The sequence below is a fragment of the Leptosomus discolor genome, chromosome 2, assembly GCF_034619465.1.
Source record: "Leptosomus discolor isolate bLepDis1 chromosome 2, bLepDis1.hap2, whole genome shotgun sequence".
NCBI classification, from domain to species: Eukaryota; Metazoa; Chordata; class Aves; order Leptosomiformes; family Leptosomidae; genus Leptosomus; species Leptosomus discolor.
The window spans coordinates 52,062,888-52,090,313 of NC_141392.1; the positions used below are offsets into that span (position 1 = coordinate 52,062,888).

The 27,426-nt window shown below is 37.7% G+C and overlaps 1 protein-coding gene across 1 annotated transcript in view; it reads right to left on the minus strand.

The window, feature by feature from the left end:
- Window positions 1-27,426, minus strand: part of MAP3K4 (mitogen-activated protein kinase kinase kinase 4) — a 73,560-nt gene that overhangs the window by 10,348 nt on the left and 35,786 nt on the right. The window contains exons 7-21 of the mRNA XM_086460408.1: window positions 26,951-27,067; window positions 26,420-26,519; window positions 26,247-26,330; window positions 23,835-24,101; window positions 21,928-22,077; window positions 20,752-20,913; window positions 19,604-19,737; window positions 16,076-16,154; window positions 13,588-13,666; window positions 11,294-11,390; window positions 10,274-10,390; window positions 6,140-6,240; window positions 4,915-4,995; window positions 3,286-3,477; window positions 2,517-2,587 (exon numbers count right to left, since the gene is read on the minus strand). Of these exons, the coding sequence (XP_086316534.1) occupies window positions 2,517-2,587; window positions 3,286-3,477; window positions 4,915-4,995; window positions 6,140-6,240; window positions 10,274-10,390; window positions 11,294-11,390; window positions 13,588-13,666; window positions 16,076-16,154; window positions 19,604-19,737; window positions 20,752-20,913; window positions 21,928-22,077; window positions 23,835-24,101; window positions 26,247-26,330; window positions 26,420-26,519; window positions 26,951-27,067 (1,831 nt within the window). The remainder of the gene's footprint in view (window positions 1-2,516; window positions 2,588-3,285; window positions 3,478-4,914; window positions 4,996-6,139; window positions 6,241-10,273; window positions 10,391-11,293; window positions 11,391-13,587; window positions 13,667-16,075; window positions 16,155-19,603; window positions 19,738-20,751; window positions 20,914-21,927; window positions 22,078-23,834; window positions 24,102-26,246; window positions 26,331-26,419; window positions 26,520-26,950; window positions 27,068-27,426) is intronic.

The following is a 27,426-nucleotide window of genomic DNA, read 5'->3' on the forward strand; positions in this document are numbered from 1 at the left end:
AAGGAACAAAAAAAAACCCCACCCAAAAACAACCCCCAAAAAGCTAAACAACCCATCCTAAACCAAATACAAACCCAGAAAACAGCTAAAAAGTGTTTTTTGGGGTGGTTTGTGTTTTTTTTTTTTTTTTTAAACAGCATCATGACACAAAAAGCTCCAAAATACCACCCCTCCATCTCCAAACTCAAACAAAAAAGAACACCAAACTATTTTTGGAAAATTACATACAAATATGATGCCTTATAAACTTTATAAGAGCAAAATGCTGTTATTTAAATGTATAAATAGACACATGTGTGCGTATTTATCTCTCTTCCAAGCTTGCCTTCTAGAGTAAATGTGGTAGATAGACACAGTACAAGAGAATCTGAAAGTAACATCAGTGAGAGCCATCAGTCAAGAAAGACTAGTTGCCAGGTACTTCATCAACAGAGATTCTAAGGTTTTCCACATTAACATCAGGAAAAACTTTTCCACTGTGAGGGTGCCAGAGCACTGGAACAGGCTGCCCAGAGAGGCTGTGGGGTCTCCTTCTCTGGAGACATTCAAAACCCTCCTGGACGCGTTCCTGTGTGTCCTGCTCTAGGTGGTCCTGCTCTGGCAGGGGGGGTTGGACTAGATGATCTTTCGAGGTCCCTTCCAACCCCTGACATTCTGTGATTCTGTGATTTCTTTGAGGGATTTTTTCATTGAGAATGAGGCAGCTGCAAGGAAGAGGTGTGGCATGGAACAAATACAATCATAACGGTTTTGATGAAGTAATCAGGTTTTCATTAGTTCTCCTACAATATGCCATGAAGGCTTTTTCATGGAGGAAGAAATTATCATGTCGTCTGAAAAACTGATTTAAGAGTCCAGTTCACACAAAGATAAGCAAAATGCATAGCAAGTTATGGAAGATGCTACTTTTGCTATACTGCTAGAAAGCAGAAACTTCACCAATTGAGTACAGGACAATTGCTAGAGAAATAAATGCACACATTTTACCTTTTGTTGCTAGGATGTTACGATTGGTTTGTTCTGTATAACAATTCCAGGATACAGTTTGTACTCAAACAGTGGTAAAATTAAATACATGGAGATTACAAAAAGGTGACAAATGACATTCAAGTATTTTTCATATTTCCTAACAGTTCAAAGTTGCAGTACTGTGTATTTGTAGTAAAGCTTGTCCACTGTAGTTTGTAGAGATTTTAATGACACTGTGGTTAAGACAGTAAAGTCTGAAGAAATCTCGGGGGGTGGGGGGGAATGCCATGTTTTTAACCAGTTTAAAAATCAGTCAGTCAATCAGTCTTCTCCCAAGGGACTCTTAAGGAAATTCAGGAAAGCCTTTTATTTGGAAGTTGCAAACAGCTTGCATTTGAGCCCACAGTGGGGAGGCGGGGAATGTTTCTTAGTGAAATAATTCTGGAAGTTAAAAATCCCACAGGAAAAGGCAGCATACTGTGTACTTAGCCTACTAGTGAAGTGTCTGTCAAACAACATCCATTTAACTTACCTGAACTTTTGCTGAAGAGCACACACATGCTAATCTGTAAAAAGCACCTGCATCGAAAAAGCAACTTTGACTTCCCGAAACAGAGTGTGCTCCTGATGGGGGGGCAGGGGGTAATGTTATTTCATGGGGAGGGAAAAAAAAACCCAAACAAACCAACAACAAAATCTCAAGTGTTGGTATTAGTTAGTCAGTGAGTGAGTATGGTACAAGAAGGTAAGCACAAGCCCAGTCCTGCTTTTCCACACCTTTGAGATCACATACGTGTTGAGTGTGTGGAAGAACTGGCTCATAAAATGTAACTGCTCTAGCATCAAACGGCTGGCAGGGTAACTGTTGCGAACAGTTGATGCTTGCAGTTGTCTGAAGATGCAGAAATGCAGTAAAACCAAACAATACAAATACTTGAAAAAACAAGGTGCGGTGGGGAAAACTGATCTCTACACCTACACAGCCTTACTTACTTCTATCCTGAAAATTACATTTTCTGTACCCACCAGGTTAGTCAACAGTTCTGTGACTCAGCCTAGCTCACTTAAACTACAGGAGAAGCTGAAAAACATATGATGTGACACTTCCTATCCTTTTCTCTAAAGAATGAAGAAAAAAGGAATAAAATGTGAGATTAAATACTCCAAAGTAAAATATAAGTTTGTGTACAGTCTTCACAAATCAGAAAACTCTTTCCAAAATAATTTAAGATCTCTTAATGGGAGTTCACACATATTAAGCAAGCATTCATTAAGTTCACATCTCTATGAGATTAGTAAAAAAACATTATCCATTTTACATACATTTAAATTGACAGTTGTAAACTGAAAAGAAAAAGCTTAAGCAACTTAAGGAGGAACAACTGATAATAGCAGATGTGGCTACATGAAGAAACGAATTTGTCTTCCCATCCCTTCCCAGTCAGCTAACAACAGTGTTCAGATGTCCTTAATGCCTGCTAAGTCATGCATATTTGGTTTGGGAAAAAAACAAGGGCAGCAGTGATTCTTGTATACAGAGTACTCACTTCCTTCATAGCCATCAACTCTCCAGTGTCAACACTGATACAGGTATAGACCTTCCCATACTGGCCTTCACCTGCAGAATTAAAATCAAAATAAGAAAAATAATTACATTACATTCGATAAGCAACATGCACATCAACTGCAATAAGAAAACATCACTGAAAAGTAAGCTTGCCAAGGTTATTTACCTTTATTCTCATTTAAAATTTCAAGTAGCTTTTAACCTGCAACACCCAATCTACATTCATAGTACTGAATTCAAGCTGATTAAAAGTAAAAGCATTGCACTACGTCACATTAACAGGCTGACATGAAAGAAAACTTGTCAGAATATGAGGATTTTCCCCACAAATCCCAAACCAGAGGAAACAACAATCATATAGGGGAAAACAACAACAATATTGGTGAATCGAACAAATTCCAAAGCTTGTGCTCATTTCCATTCATATCTCTGGTTCTTACAAAAGCAGAACTCGTCAAACATTTCATAGAGTTAAATGCATGCAGGAATCACAGGATCATACCTAAGAACTTCTCCTAACCAAATCCTTCTCATTTGTTTCTTGTTACTTGACCAGTGAAAACACCACTGGAGTTCTATACAAGGGAAATCCCAGCTGCAACAGTATGTTGTCTTTTAACATTCCGATTTCAGTAAAAGCCGATATTACCTATGCAGAGATCCAAGGTTCCAAAAGACAGTCTTAGGTTTCCTTCAAAAATACTAAGCTTGGTATTTTAGCCTGAAAAATGAAGGTATAATGAACGTACCAATTTTGTTTCCTCTCTGCCACTTGAAAGTCACTTTTCTCAAACCTACATGCATGACATTATCATAAGATTTCGGTGTGTCACAAACTTGGCCAATGATGTTCTTCCTCCTCATCTCTCTGTATCTCCTTTCTTCAAACAACTGAACAGACTTTTGAACAGCTTCAATCGGTGCTTGCTTGGAAGAAGTGTCTAAAAAGAGTGATGAACAATTTCCTTAATTGAGAAATATTCACTGTGTTTGTATTTTGTTATGTTTTGATATCACGTGAAGTGACTCAGAGTTAGAAGACAACTATTTTGTGAGTCTAATTTAAGATGTAGGAAAAGAATAAAACATTTTAGCAATCACATAGGAAACTAAAGTGAAATGAGAATACTGGTACTTTTCTAATCATCTCTTACTTGATTCAAGGAAATTAAAAGGATGAAATGCAACACACTTGTTTGCATTCGGCCTGTAACTAACCATTGGCAGATAGTGGAAATACGTTAGTGTCATTAAGAGCACCAAGGAAAGAAGGACAGGTAAGGTTTTGTTCTACAGAGATATTAGAAGTTTCTTGGAAAACTTGGAAAAGCAAAATTTAGAGGTATTGGATAGGTCCAGCTTTCAAGTCTTATCATGAAACAGAATCTTAGGGAGTGAGACCCGAAGAAACCTCAGGGCAGCATTACTTTATCTCCTCCTTGTAAAGCACAAAAATTACACATCTGTCACCTTTGGCCGACAGTAGTCTAACCTGTTTCTAACAGTCTCAAAAAGATGGAGATAGTGATAGTCCCAAATTATATATGCTACTGCCCACACTAACGCTGCCTTGCTGCAGTTTTAAACCAAAATCTTTGTCTTATTCACAGTGGACAGTAAAACCAGTTCCCATTGCAGCAGTCTGCTAGAAATCTTCAAGTTTTCCCTCATTCTTCTCTTCTAGTTTAAACAAACTCAGTTCCTTCAGCGTTTATGTTCCAAACAAAAAATAAGCCTTCTAGATTTGAGAAAAAAATTTTGCTGTTCTTCCTGTGTTCTGAGCCACACAATGAGAGACCAGCTTTTACGTGACAGCAAATTCCTCTCATGTTTCATGAGGTTCCACCTTGCCAGAATATACGCAAGCAACCTACACGTGTACATCTGTGCAGCATGGGAGTCTCATAAGTAGCAGGACAGAGAGGAAGGGGCCCCATAATATCCTTGAATTTGGGAAACAGTGTAGGATCACACGCTGTTAAAGACACCCAAAATAAGAAAATCCCATGCTGGGGAGAGATCTTAGGAAGTGAGGAAGTGCTTGCTACTGTCATGCAATTCATAATTCAGCACTGAATAGGGACAGAAAACTTTTGCAATTCCTACAGTAATAAATGTACCCACTTTGTACAACACTGCTAAGCACCTTTCAGAAACTGGAAAGATGTAACTCTTACAAAGTTTAATTATTCCTACCTCAGGGAGTATGCCTTGTGATTTTGTTAGCAGGATGTTCTAGCTGCAGTCAGGATTTTATTTTTTCCCCTTCCTATATACAAAGCTGTGAAAAACCTCTTCACAATCAGCATTAAGATTCACCCTTTTATTACAGTACTAGTTTAACAGATATTGCATTATAGTGACTCCTGAGCACCTACCTTTGGTCTGGTTAATTAAAGTTCTGAGCTCCCAACTCCGCCGGGAGGAGCCACTTGAATCTCCTTTTGGATACGATGGTTCTAGAGAAACAATACTGTGAGCATAAAATGGCTTTATCTCACATTAAGGATTATGCCACTATATTCAGCAGAAGCTGAGATCTTGCGTATCAGGACTAATACACCCTACGAGTGTATGAGGCAACCATATAGCAGTGTATGCTCTTGAGTTCAAAAGTTACTTAATTTTAGAAAACAAATTATGAAAGCTGTTCTGAAATAGGTTTTAATTTATACAGGAACAGAGATCTCCTTCCACAACTGAGGGAAGCACTTCAAGTCAGGGCACTCAGAATCAAGTATGCAAGAAATCTGCAGGAAAACAATCTTCTAAGATTCCTTAGGAAAAGACCTGTATTCATTCCAACCTAAGCCAGTTTGCCATTCATACAGATACATAAAAAAGGGAATAAGCACGAGGTAGTCAATATTTTCAACATCTGCTTAAAAAAAAAGGCAAACAAAAAAAATCCCCCACACCTCTTAGTATGATTTTTTAGGCATTTCTTGCTTTGAAATCCACTTCTTTTTGCAGGGTGACAGTATAAAATCTACTTCACTTGGGATTTTGTACGTCATTTTAATCTGCACAGAACACACTATTATCTTAACAATCAGTGTTTCAAGGTCTGTTGTAATAAATACTACATATTTCCCCAGGGGCTGGGGAAACCTGACGGAGGAGCCCTGATCAGGTCATCAAGTCACACACTCTGCCCCTTCTTCCAGGATTCAAAATAACAGCAAGTATTCGTAAGACGAATACTGCAGTAGTGGTTAAACTGGACAGAAAACTCTTCACTGTCCTGAAGGGTCCAGTTCATACCTCATTCACAGCATTTAGAAATTTACTATCGAACGTGGCATATAATTCACCAATCATATTACTCATTTCATTTTGAACACTGCAGCTTAGTAAGACACCAGGAAATTCCTTCAGGCACAATTCAGAAGCGATATGAAAGGCAAGAGAATAGTGGATATGTCTGAAAACAGAAGAACCTACTCTGGTAATATAAGCCTAAAACTTAAAAATCTACAATTTTTGAACAGGAAAAGGTGAAAAAAAATTTTGGAAAGGATAAGAACTGGGAACAGAGAGAAATATATTAATGACATAAATAATCTGCACATCCAGGTCACAATCTGTTACTGTGACAATCACCTTCTCGCTCTTCAGTGGGACTGGAGTGACGACTAAGGGATCTGAACTGCAACTCAGCTGCTATTGAAGCCAGTCGATCATTTTCAGGGACACTGGAACCTCTGTTAAAAAGAGCGATTGTACTAATTAACTTGGCTTCAAAAGCAAAAACTACTTGAAACTGTTACTTGCCCATAACAACAGAATCCATTTTAACGACTTGTAACACACTCCTAAGACAGCTGCTGCAGGATGCAGCTGGTGCCAGGTTTGGATATACAATCAGAAGTGATTCAGCTGGGTGATAATGTGAGCCACGTTATCAGATGAAGGGTGGTAACTGAATTCATATGCTCCTAGTGTGCTGCAAGTACAGTCACAGTCCATAGTCATTAAGTCAAAACTAGCGGTAAGAGCCCCGAGCCAGCTGACAGGAAGGAAGGACAGTGTTAAATGACAGCGGCTTGACTGCTTGGAAGCCCTAGCTCCTCCAGACAGCACAAAGTAGAATTAGATACCTCAGAGTAAGACCCAGATGAATAAGCATGCTGAACAGAAAGGGGAACAATACTGAGAGGAATGAATCTTAAAGCCTTAAATCTTCAAGCACTTCCTCCAGCCCAAGATATTGATCAATCCACCCATGTTTTAGAGCCATAAATTCCTCATGGAAGTCTTTCTACAATAACTCCCTTTTGGACAAGGCTCCCTTTCAATTTTTAAAGCATGATGGGGAAGAGCTGTGACTGACGCCTCCTTTTAACATGATGTTTTAGAGGTATGAGCTAAAATTACTGGAAAGTGCGGAACATTGTTAAATCCTTCACTGAAAGCTATCAACTACAAAAAGATGAAAGATACCTGGCATCACAAAAGTGCACACAGCTATGAGAGGACCTTCCTACAGCCCTAAAATTGCATCCGAATCATATCCAACTATTACCTAGTAATAGTTAAAAAAAAAAAAAAAAAAAAAAAGGACACACTCTTCACAATCTTCAGAACAGAAGCCAAAACCCAAAACACCCTATTCCCATGGGAATGTTCTCAATATGATGTTCGCTTTGCACTCCCTACTACCGCCAACTAGATCACTAAAACTGAACTAGTGAAAATACTCAGCACTCTTCAGGAAGTGGATGTTTTAATCACCAAGAAGGCTGAGGCTCAGCACATACAGAGAACAATTCCAGATGCATAAAGAGCTTAAAACCAAGCAAAGCTAAACCACCTCTAAAATGAGGCCGTAGCTGAACAGAGGACTTTTAAGAATCCTAGCTTTGAACGCAGGTCTCGAAAATCCATTTCAGGCCCATCTTAGCCACCCAAATCTTTTACTGTTTGTGTCCAGAAAGATTGGGTGCATGTTATCAGGCAAAGAAATAGAGTAAAAGAGAAGAAGGCTTGCTGAATTTCTGCTCCAGTCCTGGATAAATATAAAATAATGAGTAATAATCCCAGCTCGCTCAGAACTTAAACATTTATAAAGGCCATTAGTATGAATATCATGTAAATGTACAACCATCAGAAAGCTCGATGTAAACAACCAGGTACTGCTGCTTTGGCTTTTGCTTTCTATTTATATTAAAAAGGGTTTTGGTTTTGGGGGGGCATGGTTTGTGCTGGGTTTTTTTAAAGAAAAACTTCAATAGAACTATGGTGGCATTTGTGCACTACGCACTGCCTAGTACAACTGATTTATCAAGGTCCTACATTCAAGTTTCTACATTCAACTTTTTATAGATATTTAATGCCTACAATCATGTCATAAATGTCTAAAGAGTTTCTGGAAAGTCTACAAAGTTTCTGTGCTATTCCAGCAGCTGGACCTCACGCTTCTTCCATACAAAACCACAAAACACTTTCTTGATCCAATAGATTCCATTTCTCTTTTGGAGCACAAATAAATGAAATTCATAATTAAGACTGCAATGTGTTAAAGTTTCCAACTTTCTTTTAATTATACTAAAACTGGAAATTTGCTCTAAATATATTATGTTATAATATTTTGCTTTCCTCAATAAACAACCCCCCTAAAAAAAAAAAAACCCAACAGCCTCCAAAACTCTGTCTCTGCTTTAATAATTTTTTTTCTTCAAATTCTCCCTAGGTAATACAGGGGGTTAGACAGTGCTACTTAAAAATCCAGGCAGTGAATTAAAAAAAAAAAAAAAAAAAAAAAAGACAAAAAAGAAAAAGGAATATTTTATTAACAACCATCAGAAAAGTAAAAACTGAGAGCTCTTAAAAAAAATAAGTCTTTGAAAAACTGGCCTGGGCAATTCGACTGATGCATTCACATCAACTTTCATGTTACAATCTGTGAAAGTATTATGCATTTGATTGCAACTAAGAAGCAGAATTCTCATTTCTTTTCTTCGTAATGAATACCTTCCTGAACAAGAAGAAACTGTCGAAATGCCAGCCTTCACTCTTTGACTGATATTTGTGTAGGACACACATGCAGAAAACACTAAAAGAATATACTAGAGTATTTAAGTGTGTCAAATTATAAACCCGACAGTGGCATTGAGTGGTATAAACCAGCCTCCTGTCTCACTCTTGAAAAATTAACTCCCTTCAAAGACATGCCTTGGCTTACAGTGCTGTACATATTCTAGAAAAAAATCCCCTTCACAGTTGTGTAAAGACTAATTATCAAATAAACAAATTCTGCATTTTCAAAATCATAAATACTAATTAACCATCACCCTGTCAGCTTATAAAGCTGCCAGAACCTCTCAGTGAAAATTCTCTAGAATGTTACTTACTTGAAAAGGGCTTTTCAAGTGCATAGTGCTGCAGGCTACTGCCTACTCTCTCTTTTTCAACAGGGGGCTTAAAACAGAAGCATAAAGGGTATAAATACATGCAGTTTGAGTGACAAAAATTCAGGATGTATTTTCAATCCAAAAAAGGGCCAGACTCACAAGCTGTACATCTAGAGGCTACTGTAGGGTGCAAGTCACATCTTATCATAAAAATAAAGTGAAAAGACTTGCAGGGAAGATTTTATATAAAAGTGGCAAAATACTTCCCTCATAACACCTTAATGCATGCTTCTGCTGTGTGTCCAGTAACAAATCTACAAACCACAATGGTTTGCTGGCAAACTGAAAATTATTTATTAAAAAATAAATAATTCATACTCAAGTCATAGCTAAGTTCACTTTGGTCACCATCAATCTGTTGTTCCTTCACTACCTGTCCTTTCTTTCCTCTACAGCTGTGTGACACAGTCAGATCATGTGATTCATATGAATCTCTTGTACAAGAGAGCTTTCAGTACTCCATAGTAGAAATAAGAATCCAAAAAGCTATTTATAAACCCTAAGATAATATCACTATGTGAAGAGTACGATTTTCAGAGTCATTAGTGCAGGGAGAAAAAAAAAGTAAAAAAATTTTAAAAGAGTAAATTTAGAGAACTTGGAAGACTTGGTCTGACTGTGGTATGGGAAGAAGGAACACCAACAGTCTGAAATATAACACACAAACCAGAGGCCAAAAAGCAAGAGAGATACTAACACAGGTCTGACAAAAATTCATCCGTGACCTCCGTAAACAGACCATACAGGAGCGGTTTCTGTTGCGTATCCTGATACAAGAACCCTGCACAACCCTAAGAAGCCAAAGCTATAGTAAGAAATAAAACAACGCCTGCTGAAATCTTACGTGTTTAATTCTGTGTTTGCCACTATATAGCATTTAAAAATATTTATGGCTGACAACAACAATACCAAAACCGTTAGCTGACAAAAAAAAAAAAAAAAATCCTTGGCCTTATTTGCATGTTATAGTCATCTTAGTGCAAAGAGTTAGTTATCAATACTAATTACTTAGTAAAGTTATACCAATGAACTGACTGGCACATGTTAATTTCAGGGACATTTTTACTGAGCAAATTTATAATCTACATCAGAATCACATGCTTTAACTATGAGATTGTTCAGACATTTTAAAATCTAAAAGCGGTCTTATCTGTTTCTATGATCTAAGATTTTGCTCAAGTCAAATGTGAATGAAGGAGCCAGTGGAAGACATGATGGGACGGAAAAGCACGGTGCAAATGATCTACTAGGATGCAAGTACAGGGGAACAGTTATATGGGTGATGTAAGTAGAATGGGGCTGCTACATCATGAGGTGGAGCTACCTGGTATCATTTGCACTGCTGACAGGTTTGGGTTGAGCTGAGTCGCTACCGACGGGAGTGGGGCGACTGACAGCAACGCTGCAGTGGTTCCGTGCATCACAAGGGACACTCCGCGTGCTGCAGCAAGAAAAAAAACTTCAGGAAACAGTTTTAAAAAAAAAAAAATAAAAATGTACGGAGCTGAAAGTTTATTATAAAAATAAGATTCTGAAGTTTGCATAATGAGGCCTGATTTTAAAAGTTTTCAAGTACCTTTATGTGGAATAATTCTGGGTCTCGGAAGCTTCAGGGGCTGTCAATACATACATTAATAACAATCTTCAAAAGAAAAATCTCCAAATCTTTAGAGCAGTACTATTTTCTGCCAACAGCTAAGCAACTTTCAAAAAAAAAAAAAGTTAAATCCAGAGTTTGACACTGCACTGATCTTCTTGAAAAATAAGGCCCACGGTTCATGTAAAAATATGCGTGGCAAAGTTTATTTTGAAATTTTTAAAACACTATTTTTGCACTAATTCTCATGTCAACTCTTGCAAAGGGAGGCAAAACCATCCATTGCTTTAAGCTTCTTCACAGCAGGTTGGTAACGATGCAGAAATGCCACCATATTCCAGAAGGCTACACTTTTAAGTCTTGTCTAAACTAAACTACAGAAAGTGCTGTCATGGGCAAGTGTGCAGACATTCAAAGTGGGAAAGGAATAAAAGCCTCGTTAATGAGCAGTTTTCACCGAACTAAAGCTTGTTACATTGAAACGCTGTTTTCAGGAAAGACAAAGAGGATAAGAATGACTTCAAAGTGAGAAAATATGCACCAATAAAAACTGCAAAGTAAAGGAGGTGGGGGGAAGAAACTATATTGTCCTCAAAAGCACACTGGTAACATGCGGATCATTAACATGCTGATTTTTTTTCTACCTGCTTTGCCCTCAACACGAAAGAAGAGGTGTTCCACCTACTGACAGTCAGCATAGCGAAGAGAAGATAAACCAGTTTAGAACTCTGCAGCAATGCTAAATACCTGAAGCCTTCAGGCGTGGGGATGATAAGATGAGGATTTGGTGGATCGCTATGGCACCGAGGTACTTTTACAGGACGCGGACTGTTTCGATGAATAGCTGCAAACATAAAAAAGGTAGCACATTTACTCAGATGTCAGAAAAACTCTGTTAGGGCCATTTCAAGACACAAAAATAAAACAAATTCCTGTTTGACAGAGTTAAGTGCGAACCGGCACATATTTTCTTATCCCTTAAGAATAATCCAAAGCATTCAAATTTTAAATAAATCAATTGTATGTATTAGTATTATTGATATTATTGTATCACGTAACTCATCTATAAAATAATGAAAACTCCCCCCAGAGAATTAAAAACTAGCAATGTGTACTTACTTCACTAGAACTATATATTCATTATTTCAGCTTCACAGATTAAAGACGATTTGTTATCTTATTGCAAAATAAATATTAACAAATCAAATAGTAATTAAAAAGCAAACAGCATTATTATGTTCCTTTTGCGTGAGAATTAAGTTTTCTCAGACAATAATAATGCAAGCAAAATGAGCTGGGGAAAAAACCTACATATGACGGTTTTACCCATACTAACACCACCCTGACAGTCAGCCCCAAGGAAGCAGTACAAAGGGACAGGGTCAAACTTAAATGAGCCATCGTTGTCCTCCTGCCTAGCTCATTCAGTGCTCATAAGACTAGTCTGCAGCATCTTCCCCTTCCCTCAACCTCTCCTTAATTAGCCAGAAAAAATACTGTGGCAGTCACATCACAAGACATCTGATTGCCCATCAAAACATGAGTCAGTACTTTCTGACAGGCTACATTAACCACAGTGAGTTGAGTTTCTGCCTCGTTTGCACTACCAGGACAAGTAAAAGTTGCCAGAGCCAGGTGTTGGTTGTCCTAATTCTCAAGGACACTAGCAGAACACCCAGAAGGCAGAACCTAACCCACTTGGGTGAACACAGGCTGTTTCAGACAAGATAAAACATCGGAGACCCCCAGCTACGTGCCTACAGGCAGCAGCATGAACACAACTGGAACCTCAGCTTTGAGAAAAGGGGTAAAGATCACAGTAGGTTTAAGTTCCTCAACATGGTACACAAATAAAACTAGGAATTCCTATTTTTCTCCTGATCACGACATAGAAAGGGATATCTGCAATATCTGCAGCCAGGATACAGTTTATGTTTAGTTATGTTTATTTCACATGCATTAAAAGTTTCAGCCTGCTGTTCAAGTCTGTGCTATCCATCTGCGTCACCCCCTCCCCGTGCCTCTGACCCAAAAGCTGCCAAGCAATTCAGACTGTGTGATCTGCTGTGCCTGCAATAGCATTTATAGAGTTTTGGTACTTTGGGATCATCATGCTAGTGATTTACCTAAAATGGGCCCTCCTCTATATCAAAAGTGAATGTACAGGTTTCACACCACAGTGTGGAACTTGTCTAAATTTTTTTTTACACTATGCCTCTTTCCAAAGGATTGGACTGACTTCCATTGTGAAAGGTTTCTCATCAAAATTGTATCAAAACGGAAACTTTCCTGAAATACTGAAAAACCTCCTCTTGCCTGAGTCAAATTACCTTCCTTTCATGTCTTCTGCCATCAACCCTGTCCAGGAAGTGGACATCAGGAGAAAGAAAAGAAGAAGATGTGGTATTTTGAAAGTTAAACCAGTCAATGGACTTTGGGAGGAGGAAGAGAGAAACAGTGCTGAGAAAGAGATATGTAAAAGGGAAACACGGCTGAGGAAAACATCATTTTCTCAAGATAAACAATGAAATATGTTGATTTCACTCTAATGCCACAGATTTTTTTTTTATCCTGTGACAAAGTTTGCGATATTACAGAACTATTTTTCATAGCTCTGTCATCAAGCCCCCAGGTGTAACTCCTCTATACCTCAATACTTCTATAAAGTCCATCAGAAGTGTAAATACCTGCAGTGCCACAACAAAATTTTGGGAGAGGGAGCTGTAACTGCCTCCTTAAAGTTATAATCATTTATTGACCCAATCTTTAAAAATCACAATCCTTTTCCAAAGGATCTGAAAGACTTCACAGTGATTCAAAGATAAAATCAGAGGAAAGCATTTGTAAAGCTTTTAAATTCCTCGAGTAAAACCACCATGTATTTACACTTTGTCAGGCAATAATGGTTTCACATCAACAATCATGAAAAGCCTAAAAATAGTTTTATTGATATTTCTATCATTTTAAAATTACTTTACAATCAAAACTCTGTAACAATAGCAGCAAATCTCCAGAACAAATGCCAGTAACTTCTGCCTTACCAAGGTACAAACCTGTAACAGGACTGTGAGGTTTTCCAATAACATGGCCGATGCACTCATTCATCAGAGCTTGTAAACTCTAGAAAAGACAAACAGAAAAAGTTGTGATGTTTTATGTTAAGAGAGAGTTGATAGTCATATGGTAAAGCTCACAATAATAAACAACACCGGTTAAGCACGTAATCTGTCAAGTAAGCACCCCCACATTCTCTCAATTGTATAAACTTCTGGATCCACATCACAGTTTGCACTTCGTTGATTTTTTTTTTTTTTTAAGCCAGAAGTCTTAGTCTTGCCTTGCCTTTTGACCTTGTCAAAATTACGTAATCATAAGAACTGAACAATGATACTTCACAAAGAACATTTCATAATATAAAGCTAGTGGAACTTAAAAATATCCATTGTTAACAAAACTGAAAAATCAAGCTTGCTGGAAAAAGCTGCAACAACCTCCTCTGCCCTCCCTCTCCCACATCAAGAAGAAACACCCAAAGAAAATGGGTTAGAGTACGACAGCCTGAATCACAAGACTAAAGCCTGTAAAACAACCAGTATGAAGCACAGTATATTAAAAGAAATCCACTTTCTTATCTACCCAAGAAGTTAGCAAAACTTTCACGAAAGGGTGTTTAATAGTCAAACCACTGAACTGGGGCTCAGGCAATCTGAGCCTAATTACTGGGTGTACTATTCACTGTGTATGTAACCTTGGACAAGTTATTAAATCTTCATCTGGTTCAATTTACTTGTCAGAACAGCAGGGATAAAAATATGTCTTCACAATAAAGAATTAAAATTATGTTCTTAGGTATAGTTGCTATGAAGGCCATTTCTATATACCAGTCATTCAGACTAGTCAAAATTTCTTCCAGAAACTCAAAAACCTAGAGAAGATTGGGAACTTGAAGCTGGATTAACCAAAAAAAAAAAAAAAAAAAAAACAACCCACAATTAAAAGAGAAAAAAAAAAAAAAAAGAAAAGAAAAGTGTTTAGTCTGTGATTAGTGTATCTTATCAACCCAGACTGAGCTATAGACTGTACTACTTCTGTGACATCAGATACTGTATAAAAAAAGAGATTAGGACTGACATACACATTTCTAGGCAAAACGCTGTGATCTGTGTTACACAGGAGTCAGATTAATTGAAACAGCTTCAAGTGATGCTCTCCAAAACTGAAATCCAGTTTTAAGAAAGCAAAAGTTCAGAAAATGTAGTTAAGGTTTTGATTTCCCCCCTTTCTCTCCCACTTGTTCAAACTCTGAATTCACTCCATCTTAAATAACACTGGCTCTGAATTCTCTTCTCTGTACACGTGAAACCTCTGCCATAAAAACATTGTATTTGAAGAAGTGCACTGATATCCTAGATAGTTATCAGTCAACAGAAACAAACTCATGCACGACTGTTTTTTAATTCTCCTTCAAGGTCACAACAAGGTCATCAATTCCACTTTTGGACAAAACTACCAGTTTGTAATGTCAAAGGCTACATTAAATTTTCTAAGCTTCTTTCCTCCTTAGAAGCTTCCCTCTAAATACTGAGGACAATTTCTAGCAAGACAGTATCACCAGAATACACATGTATTACTCTTCAAAATAGCATGTTTTAGAAATTGTCTCAAAGCAAATAAATAAAGTTGAGGGGCTACTTCCTAAAGCTAAAGTATTAGCGTATTTCAAATACAAGCTTAACTTGGTCATGTAGGTGGGCAACACCTTCCCAACAACACACACATAAAACATAACTTGAAAGCTCTTGATAAAAAAGCATGTGAAAAAAGACTAAGCTATATAGTTTCTGTATTACACAAGATAAATGTGGTTGGTATTTCATAAAACATCTTGAAATTAATAAAAATCAGAAGTGCTGACACTCACATTCTGCTATTTTGTGGCAACTGTGCTTTCACTTCTCTGCAGTACTGTACCAAGATCAGAGAAATAAATTCTCAGAATTTTATTTCCACAGGAAAACGGGGAAGGCAGAGCACACAAAAAAGCCAGTTTTAGTCTACTATTTTTCACACAGTAAAAACATAAGAAAGATGCTTTAAAGACTATTTCATGTTGGCACAATTTGAAGAAACACCTTTAAACCATCCCGATTTTGTATTCATACCCACAAACGAACTATAGGTGCTAACTAAGCCTCAGAAGCTTATATTCAGAAATTTATTATGACCACTATAAATTGTAACTCTGCAGAAAATGTGCTGTCAAATTTCCCAAAGGGTGATAGTGACCCAAGACAGTACCAGCAGCTTGTCAATAATCTGAAAATATTAATGCAAACGGTCACAAGCATACTCTATTCACAATCTTACAATCTGAAGAAACATCAACATCATCAGTTCTATACAACAGCATTTGTTTCAGAACAGCATCTGTATGCAGACATAGCTGTATAAAAAAATCCCTGATAATATATACTGATAGCTTCACCTATATTAAGAAATAAACAACTAGGAGAATAACTTATTCCATACCAAGAAGTCATCTTCTGGGAGAGCTGAAATAAATGCTGGCTCAATGGCTTGAAGAAAATCAAAACCTTGAGTTGCCCACCTATCTCAAAGAAAAAGACAGAAAATTAATTGCTTTCCAGCTAAAGCCATTGTAACAGTTTCAACAACATCCAGGAACAATAAAAGGCAGTTAACTTATTTTTCCTCTGGAAAACATGATAAAATCTTTGTAAGAAAAGGGGTTAATATATAAGAGGTAATATATTTAGCTTCTATTAATATTTGCTCAGTTATATTTGGATAAAGTCTGATTTTAGCAAGGACACTGCTAAATAAAGTGAGCAGGCCACACTCTGTATCTTAGCTCTCAGATGTGCTACCTTCAGTAACAGTACCATCAATTCACTCATTATATGCTGTCAACAAGCCAAACCACTATGTCCCCTGCCTAAATTCTCCTTTCTCAAACAAGATTGAAAGAGTACCAATGATTTCATTACTATCTTATCAGCAGCAACTGGGCATCGCTGGTTTCATAGCCTAGATTGGTAAAGTAAACCAAATAACTAACTTGGCTAGAGTGAGTCATGCCTTCAGCCACCTGCTCTCCCCCCACTGCCTCCTTTTAGACCAACTAGAACCTACAAAATGCAAGCAGAATCACAGGATATCTTTAGTTGGAAGGGACCCTCGAGGATCATCAGAGTCCAACTCCTGACTCCACACAGGCCAACACGAAAGTTAAACTGTTTATCTAAGAGCGTTGTCCAAATGCCTCTTGAACACCGACAGGCCTGGGGCCATGACCGCTTCCCTGGGGAGCTTGTTCCAGTGCTTGACCACCCTCTCAGTGAAGAACTTTTTCCCAATACGCAATCTGAACTTCCCCTAACACAGCTTTAACCTGTTCTCTCCCATCCTATCATCAGACACCAGAGATCAGTACCTCCCTCTCTGCTCCCCCTCATGAGCAAGTCGTAGACAGCAATGATGTCACCCCTCAGTCTCCTCCTCTCTAAGCTGAGCAGACCTAGTGTTCTCAGCCACTCCTCCTAAGTCTTGCCTTCTAGTCCTTTCACCACCTTCATTGCCCTCCTTTATGCACACTGTAACAGTTTTACATCGTTCTTATATTGTGGAGCCCAAAAGCGCACACAGTCCTCAAGAAGAGGCTGCACCAATGCTAAGCATGGTGGGACAATCACGTCTTTCAACCGGTTAGCTATACTGTGCCTAATGCACCCTAGGATATGGTTGGCCCTTTTCACCACCAGGGCACACTGTTGACTCACCTAGAGCTTACCATCAACCAGAACTCCAAGATCCCTTTCTGCAGGGCAGCACTCCAACCTCTTAGCCCCCGATCTAGACGTATATCCAGGATTACACCACCCCAGGTGCAAAATCTGGCATTTGTCCTTGTTAAATTTCATAAAGTTGGCAATTGCCCAGCACTCAATCTATCAAGATGTCTCTGTAAGGCCTCTCTACCCTCGAGGCTCCTCCTAATTTAGTATTGTTGGCAAACTTAACTTAGTATGTACTCAACTCCAATGTCTAGATCATTGATAAAAACATTGAAGAGAACTGACCCTAAAATTGAGCCCTGGGGAACAAACACCATAGTGACTGGCTGCCAGCCAGATGTTACCCAATTTACTCCAACTCCTTCAGCCCAACTCTTCAGCCAATTGTTCACCCATCATATCATGCACATATCTAGCTGTATGCTGGATAATTTGTCCAGAATGATATTGTGAGAGACAGTATCAAAAGCTTTTCTAAAATGACAATTTAAAAAAAACCAAAAGAACACAAAAAAAAACACCAAAACAAACTAAAAACCCAACCATATCCATTGTCTTCTCTTTGTCCACTAGGTGGGTAACCTTGTCATAAAAGGATATTTAGTCAGTAGGGCGTGGCTTGCCCTCCATGAACCCATATTGACTTTGACCGATGACTCCGAAGTGTTTTTCAATAACTCTCAGAATAATCTTCTCCACAATTTTAACGGGAATTAAAGTGAGACTGATAGGCCTATAATTACCAGGGTCTTCTTTCTTGCCCTTCTTGAAAATTGGAATAACATTTGCTAGCTTCCAGTCAAGGGGAACCTCTCCAGATTCCCAAGATCGCTGATAAATAACTGAGAGGTCTCGCAGTAACATCTGCCACTTTCTTCAGTACCTTGGAATTAATTCCATCAGGCCCCATAGATTTGCATGCATTCCATTGCAGTAGCAGATCTTGTACAAGTTGAAAGTCAACCAGGAGCTTATCACTCCCTCAGTTGTAGTTCTCCAACCCAGGGCTCCAGGACCCATCATTTGTGTTAAAGACAGAGGCAAAGGCTGCATTAAATGTCTCTGCTTTATCTTCATCCCTATTTGTGAGGTGACCCATCGCATCAAGTAATGGACCAATACCATCTTAAGTCCTCCTTTTGCTGTCAACATACTAAAAAAAAGCCTTTAAAGTTGTTTTGGGGGAGATTTTTTGTTTCCTTTTGTTTTTTAAGATTAGCAAACAAAGCTAACTAGTCTATCCACACATGGTTCAGCCTACCCACTCTTTCCTCCTCTTCTTCCATCAACTATAACAAACCACCTCCAGGACAGACTGAACAGCCCTATGCTTTAAGGAAACAAAACCGATGTGTAATCTGCTAGCACAGATCAATGTAAGGCACCTATTTTAATGCAAAAGAATTCTATTAAATTTCTGACACACCAGCTGCACAATGCTGCAAACACACCTAAATAAATAACACCTAAATAAACCAACTAATGATATCATTCTGCTTGGGCCATTTTCCCAGTTCCTCTGTTTCCATCCTCAAAGTGATGCAACTTTGTAACTTTTCTCATTAGTGCCCAGCAGTAGCGTTTCATAGAACTCACTGTAAGCGCAATTTGAGAGACCACTGGGCCCAACACTATTGTCAACAGGCAGAAAGAACTTTGGACTACAACAAAAAATGTCCACAAATGCATCCACTACTGCAATCATTAAATTGAAGACTTTTCACCAGAGTAGAAAACACTTCTTCCTCATCTGTGGGCCACTCTTCAGACGCTTTCAAAAAGGACTAACAGAAGGACTTCTACAGGAGGCTAAAGCTTCCATATGTACATCATTTCCACAACTGACATAAACCAATTCTGCTTTCTCTGCAGAATACCCAGAGAATGACTGCTGCATATCCTGCACCCTTTACTGACTCCTGACCACACAGCACTTCTGTGCCAACCTAATGACCCTTAACTAAACCTTTCAACTGTCTGGGTCCTACAGTCTCCACTTCTTCTTCCCATTTTCTGTCAGCTAACATGACGCAAAACATTCCACAAAATCTTCTGCTAAGCAGCTGTAGAGTTCATTCGGCTTTGTGCATTTACTATTCACATTACTTTCAAAATTTAAGAGTCAGAAGCATCAATGGTTCAGAAGAACCACTTCTAAACAATAAAGCATCATTTGCAGTGTGAAAAGTCCTGCATGGTATTTAAACACAAACTACTATGGCAGTTGCAAGTTGGCTGTTACCTGGGTCGAGTGCCTCGGCCACTCTCACATTTTGTTAACACATAATTCATCCATTTTCTGGCAAAGCTGATATACTTGTCTCCAATTTTCTGCCTGAATTCTCCAGACATCAGACGAACAACTTCTTTATGGTACTGTAAGAAACTAAAGATTACTTTTCGCATATTAATAGGAAGAACAAAAATACCATTTGCAATATCTACTGTAGTATTTTCAGGCTAAAAAAACTCTACAGTATGGTAACAGTCACATCTCACTCTTAGACAAAATTATTTTATGCAAGCAGTTGCATACTTACAGAAAAAAAGGTCATGAAAAAGTACATGATACAAAATGTGTTCTAGTGAGAGGCAGCACTTTAGCTATACTGCATTCTTGTGTGTACATGGGCGTGTGCTGATGTTTAACAGTGTACACATCACTTAAACATCCTACGTAAATGTTCAGTTCTGTCATCAGACATTGAACCGCAAGTAGTGTTTATTTTTAGTTATACTGCGAATAACATTAGGGGATAAAGGAGTTATTTATGTACATTTAAAAAATTAAACAGAAATACCAGCTGGTTTTTAGAACACTATCCTTAGAAGTATTTAGGGTATGATACAATCTTAAAAAAATTTACAGAGCTCACAGGAATCAAATAGCAAAATAGTTTACTAAAAGCATCTGAACATGACATTTCCTCATCAGCACTCTAAGGAAGGCACTCATAAGCTATATGCAGTGCATCAAAGAACCACCACAAACTTTGCAAAAAATGGCTCATATTACAGTATTACACTATCCAAGGCTGAAACACTGTGAGAAGCCAAGTCATACAATGACAATCAATATCAAAGGATATTTCTGATTTCATCTAAAATGCTGCCAAGTATCAGAACCTACTAGACTACACCCGAAATCATCAAGTTCTTAAAGCTTTTTACAGTTCCAGGCATTGCTAATGGGAGTCTGAATTTATCTGTTCTTCTTCAGTCACTTTGACATAAGATTTCTGCAGCAACACATATTTTTTACGATATTCTGTTAGAATTCTTCATATTTCCTTAGAGTTACAGTTACTATATCTGCACCAATGCAAACCCAGAATTTTCAATTTACCAAAACTACCAGACAAATTTGTCATTAAGTTTTTGTTTCCTTACCTCAAATCCAAAATTATAACCCTGAATCATGGCTTCCCGGTAGTATTGCTGCAAAGTGGCAGATTCAGATTCATCAACTTCAGCATCAAACTCAGATGTGAACATGTGATCAACTCTATCAATGGCACTGCTTATCTTATTGCATAGCTGTAACGCATCATTCTGAGTAACAGCAACAAAAAGGGATGGGGGGGACATAAAATTATTATTTTCATTCTACAGTTGACAAGACTAAGGCAAACATGAATCTAACAATTACATTATTTTAAATGAAAATGTACTTTAATGCCATCACAATTCATTCAGTCTTGGAAAAACAAGCACTTTCCAGCAGTCGCACCAAGCAAGGCCTATAATTAACTGAAGTATTATAATCAAGTTTGTTCGCTTGAGTGAGATTCACTTTAAAAACAAAGACAACGAAGAAAAAAGAAACCCAAAACACAACACCAAAAACACCCAACCAAAACCAGTCAGACAAGAAAAGAGAGAGAATGAGTTTTACTATCTATAATGTGACCAAGCTTTGGTTGTACTGTCACCCTGGTATGTGGGCACGGCTTCTATTGAACTCAAGGAGCAATGCAGGGATTTGATATTGCAACTTCAACATAAAAAAACCCTTTGCTTCTCTAGGTCCTCCAAAAACATCAACCAACCAAAAAAAAAAACCCACCAAAGAAAACCCTCATCTAACAAAAAAAACCACAACAACAAAAAACCCAACCCACACCAAAACCAACAAAAAAACCCCAGAGAGAGACCTACCCACTTGTACCTCACAAAGCAGCCACCTTCTCCAATTATGGGGAAAAAAAAAAAAGTTGTTTCTTGCAGATCATAGATTTTGATAGAAATTATTTTTATGAAATCAAACACTTTCTTTCAATTCAATAATGCTCTCATACGAGGAGAAATTCTGTTATTATTTATATTTCAATTGTATTATGGACTTGTTCCCCACTTACCCAACGCAAAAATATTGCTTAAAAATACATGCTCAAATCCTTTGCAAAAACAGAATGAAAATCATACTGAAAGTAAAGTCCATAGAGGTTGCATAAATTACAATTGCACAATATGTCATTAGCATTGCAATCAAGTCTCCTTACACATTTTACTTATCAGAGCAAAGCATAAACAATTTTCACTGAGATCATCTCGAAAACCGCTTACCTTTAGCTGTTGCAGAGCTTTGGCGATGACTGGTTGGCTGGATGTCTGTTCCTGGTGCAGAGATATGAGCCCTTCAATAGACTGCTGGAAAGCTTTTCTCTGACTCACAAGGTGGGCAGATTGAATGACTACAAGGAGGAGGTTATCAACCTAGGAATACAAGAAATATGAAGGACCTCCCTTGTTGCTGTTCATGAAAATCTTTAATTCACACAGCAAAGCTTGATGCTGGCAACCAAACTTGATAAACTCTCATCTTATGAGCCAAGCTCTATTAGGGCAAATGCCACAGCAAATTTTCAAGGGGAATAGACTCCTATTCACTCTGGAAAGGTTTGGGAAACACTGTATTAAAATTATCTTCAGAATAGTTATACACAGAAAGGCAGCATCTACGCAAAATAATCATATTTTCTCAAAGCAGACAGAGGTAACAACCATCACATAAACAAGCTGTTTTATCCAAGTAACGCTTCAGGACAAAAACCTACTATTGAACCACGAAAGCCATACATTTACCACACAGTATTTGCTCAAATTTTGAAAATTACTAAAAGAATATGTTTTGGAAACCAGAGCTCTGATACTGCAGAAGTCTATAAAAGTACAGTCACAGATGGTGTTGCCTTTGCTGTGGCACGATGAGTCACACACCAAGCTCTGTTGATTTCAAACTACAAGCAATGCATCTGCAACAAGTAACTCACAAAACAAGACCTACTTCATCCAGATTTTCAACATCTCATCCCCAAAGAACATTTTCATGCCCACAATTCTTTAAATGTTGATGGGATTCTTCTATTTTATGAACAGTTTTTAAGTAACACCTTACATTTTCTCTAGTTTGCAATCAAAACATGTTTTTTAAAAACACAGAACACAGTCTTTCTGAAGGACTTTTTACTTCCTAACCTTTCAATATTGGATTTTAAAAAAATTATAATAAACAGTGTTATACACATATAAACACATACACACAGTGTTTTATGTGCACTTGCATATGTCAGACAGCACACTATTTGCAAACCAAATTCCATCTTTTGCTCTTTTTGTGTTCTGAATTAAACGCTAACTTTGATAGAAGTCAATAAACTTCTAAGCACTTTATCAAAGGCTGGGTTTTTTTATTGTTCAGTCTGGACAACAGACAAACAAGAAGCTTGCACATTAAAAACAGCAGTGTGTAGAGCAGTGACTTTTTCAACCGCCTGTAATCATGACAGCCCTCTGGATGGCAGAGGCCAGACACAGTGACATGGGAAGTTACTCTGTTCGTGGACAGTAGCGCCCATTTATGGTAGGGATCCAAGGAACTGCACGCCATACCAAAAGGAAAGTTCACGTAGCTTAACAAAAGTACATGAGAACAGGAGGGGCAGGGAGCTGCAGCTGGCTCAGTTGCTGGAGCGCAGCAGGACTGCTGGCAGGGAACCGCTATTGGCTTGGGATGAAGGAAAGTATGACTGGGAAGATTTCTTCCTGCAGAACTGTTGAACATCCAGTAGCTTCCACCGAAATTTAACCAAGGTTGAAAGTAGCTGGTTTAATGCCTCACTGTGTGGAAAGCACACAGCTGCCACAAGTTCTTGGAGACTGGTGATTTCAAGTCCTATCCACACTTCTGATACTGAACACTTAACTAGGTATTGAAAGTAACTCTTTATTATAAAAATCCAACCCTGAAAAATGCACAATGTAGAGATTAATCCTTTCAAGAAATGCTAAAATCCATTGAATTTAATACTTGCATTAACACAGCTCAGAAGCAACCCTATCCTTGAATTTAACTTTTTATTACCTATAAAAGGACAGATGCCTCACTTAAATTACTGTGGTTATCTGAAAGATAGAGATCACAGAGATTGTGGAGATCACACAAACAAATAAGAAGATAACCAAAAACCCACCTGCATGGTTCGCAGTGTATCAACAGTTTCTACTTGTGGCACTACTTTGACCGGCTGACCTTCCCATGCACTCCAGCTGTCGTCTAATTCATGGGCTTTATCACTGTGTTTGGTCATTAGTAAGTAGGCCTCATACACAACCTCATCTGAATCCTTTGAGCAATCCTTTCCAGCAGCTGCATTGAGGAGCTGCAAAATCACAGATTTTTCACCCGCAATACTATTTGGTACAAATACTTGTAAATTCTCGAGTCCAGGGATTTGTACCTGTAGGAAAAAAAAAAAATAAATAAAAAAAAATATATATATACACTGAAGAAGTGAACCTCACTCTCTTCTATGATACATAAAATAGACATGTCATCTCATTCAAGCAGTAAGGAGAGCTTCCATCTTAAACAGCTGAACGATACACATACGAAAACAATACATTCAGCCATTTTTGCACAAAAAGTCAAAACGCATCGTAAGAAATTGTCTTGAAATCCGCTAAATCACCAACTTTCAGTGACATCTCTTCTTGCACATTCAACTGATCCTTCTACGTATTCTTCTAAAGGAATTTTGTTACAAAAAAGTCCAATTTCACATATATACTACATATATGTGTATACCTACGTATAAAATATATATACACAATATATTTAAAAAAGTAAAGTAGTCAAGACTAATTTAAGATTTATGAAGCACACATTTTAAAGACTGGAAGATTAAAAGAAGAAAAATTCCTTCAGGATCTCTAAGAATCCATGCAACGTTTCTCAATGGCTACAAAAAGATAAGACTAAGCAAAAATACGGCTAAAAACATTCAGTTATTCTTTTGCTATTCGTGAAAGGGAGATTAATTAAAGTCCAAGAGGAGTGTTCTCTTTCAATAAAATACTACTTACACCACTTAAAAACTACTTCTGCATTATAGCTGTCACATTGGTACCAATACTTTAATGAAATCAGGCATCAGAATCAGACTGTGAAAACAGTAAAATAGTTGTTACCTGCGATTTGACACGAGGTAACTGACTTACAGTGAAGTTTAACTCTCTCTTTCCAGAGTTCGATGCCTGCACTCAACATTTTCTACCATTAGGCAGCCATATTTTCTAGTTAAAATCACTATAAGATTGAAAAGGCTGTTAAAAATTTCAACTCTCTACATGACATTAGAGGACCAATATACGAAGTGTTAATCACCCAAACGTGCACCAAAATTTTGAGTAGTGAAAAAAAGGGGGGAGGTAATACATAAAGCAGGATAAATCTTGAGATCCAAATCATCTAGTATCTAGATTATTTAACCCATGTGTTTACACAGATTTTTCAAACTCAAATTTTTTTTTTTATTCTTCAAAACATGTGCTTAAGAACAGTGATACAATCTTTAACTAAAAGTCCACCAAATTAATATAGTGTCTTAAAGCAGCCAAGAGTATATCATATATATTTTTTAAAAGTAAACTATACCAATTTCTCTGACTATTCTCCCACTCTTAAATAATTCACAAACCAGGGTCTTCCTGAGTCAGATGTTTCATCCATTTAACAACCCTTTATGAACTTCTCTCCTATAAACTTTTGGTCTCCCCTTGAACCAATTTCTACTTTTAGCAACTGTTTATATAAATCTAGCAAGAACTCTCTCATGCAAAAGTTAGTAGTTTATTCCCAGTTGGGACTTACATATATTAAATGTATGGAAGAAGAAGAAAAGAACAGCAGATCCAAATAAATTTAATCTATTGAAGCAGTTAATTCAAACTACAATAAAGACTTGTTAACCTAGGAATTTTTACAGAATAAAGTGCAAAACCATAAATGTGGGAATTCATAGCACAGTAAATATTGGACATTGAGAGTTCAACCTACGTTTCCTAGCAACAGTTATGCCGGAACAGAACACAGTCCCTGCATTTCTCACATCCTTAGTAGTCTCAAGGAAGCTCGCTAGAGTAGTCCTCCACTATAATATTTTTGGCTTTATGAAAGCACACAAAAGCACTCGAAACACAGGTCCATAGTCTGAGATTATCTACTTAAACTCGTCCAATCACTGATGTATCTGTTTAACTCAAACTTTAAAGCATTCATTTTTCATAACACTCCCTACTAAGTGTTATCTCCGCTCACAAACGAGTAAGCACTATTAAAGCAAACTGGCTTTTCCCAAGTCACGAAGAGAATCTTTGTCAAGACAAGAAATTAGACACTAATTTAACAAAACATAGACTACAGTTCTCACACACACACACAGGTACAGAAAATAATTTGACTGCCACAATTCAATATTAAATACATGACATTTTAAAAGTGAGATATAACTGCTGCATTAAAAAATTGAAAACATGTCAATAAATATCCTTTACGTTTTGCTTAACATCCCCACTCTACTTTCACACCTCTAAACTGAATTTACCTTCACATACTCTTTTGTTTTCAGAGCATTCAGAAGATCTCGCACAGGGGCTGACAATGAAAATTCTGCTGCTATTTCAAGGTCCTACAAGTAGTGACAAAACAAAAGAAGATGCTTTCAGACTAAATTTCTTTAAAGCATATAAGTAAGACAAGACTCTAATGTTAACTTACCTTCCTCAGCATTTTAGCAAAACCAAGAGCTTTGGAGGCCCTTTCTCTAGCTTCATGAAACAGTTCTTTGAGTGCTCGGCTGGTCTCTATAACAGATCTCCTGAAACATGAGTAAGAATGAAGGGACAATGTTTTACTAAATCATGTCACATTTTTATAACTACTAGAATATAAGAATTATTTACATATATGTCAACAGAAAGAATACAGAAAACATAAATATTTACAAGCAGCTGACTGAAATAAATTGAACTTGTGCAGGCACATTTCTGATACGGATCTAAAAACTGAATTTAAAGAACGTTACACAAACCATCTCTCATATCCTGAAATAAAAAGAAGGTTCCTAGGCTTCAAATGAACAAATTGTGGGTTCCTTACTACTGTATACAGAAATATCAGCAATAAAGTCTATGGAGTCTTGCATTTACTAAGTTTCCATTCTAACAAATAAAATGCACTATGTAGCTGTCAGAGGTTTAGAAACATGAGTAAATGTCTTTATCATCATCAAGCTGGCGGGCTTAATACCTGATTTCATCTGACGCAGTACTGTCATCGGCACTGGCCCAAAATTCATCACAACTGTCTTGTAGTCCAGAATCTAAAAATATTCCGGTAGATTTCAGCAGCATTCCTGCAATATCACTGTAGCAACAGAAATGGTGGAACTTCAGAGTCTTATTCAGGTAGCATGGCACTTTAAACTTCTTCCTGCTCTGTCCAATGCAAGAGAGCCGCGTTGCCAAGTCCGCCTGCAGAAACAAGCAGCGTCTTGGGGGCCCTCAGTTACTCTACATGCACAGGGCTAGCAGGAATGGGGACTTTCCACAGAAGCAGTCATGCCTGTTATAGCTACAGTAAGAGCAATCTGCACTGACTGCATCCTATACATACAGTCACTGTAATACTCAACAAATTCACAAAGACTATCAACTGCTTTCTGTGGCCTCAAGAAGCCCAGTCTGGGAACCCTGAACAAATGCTGACTTGAATATGGATCTAGT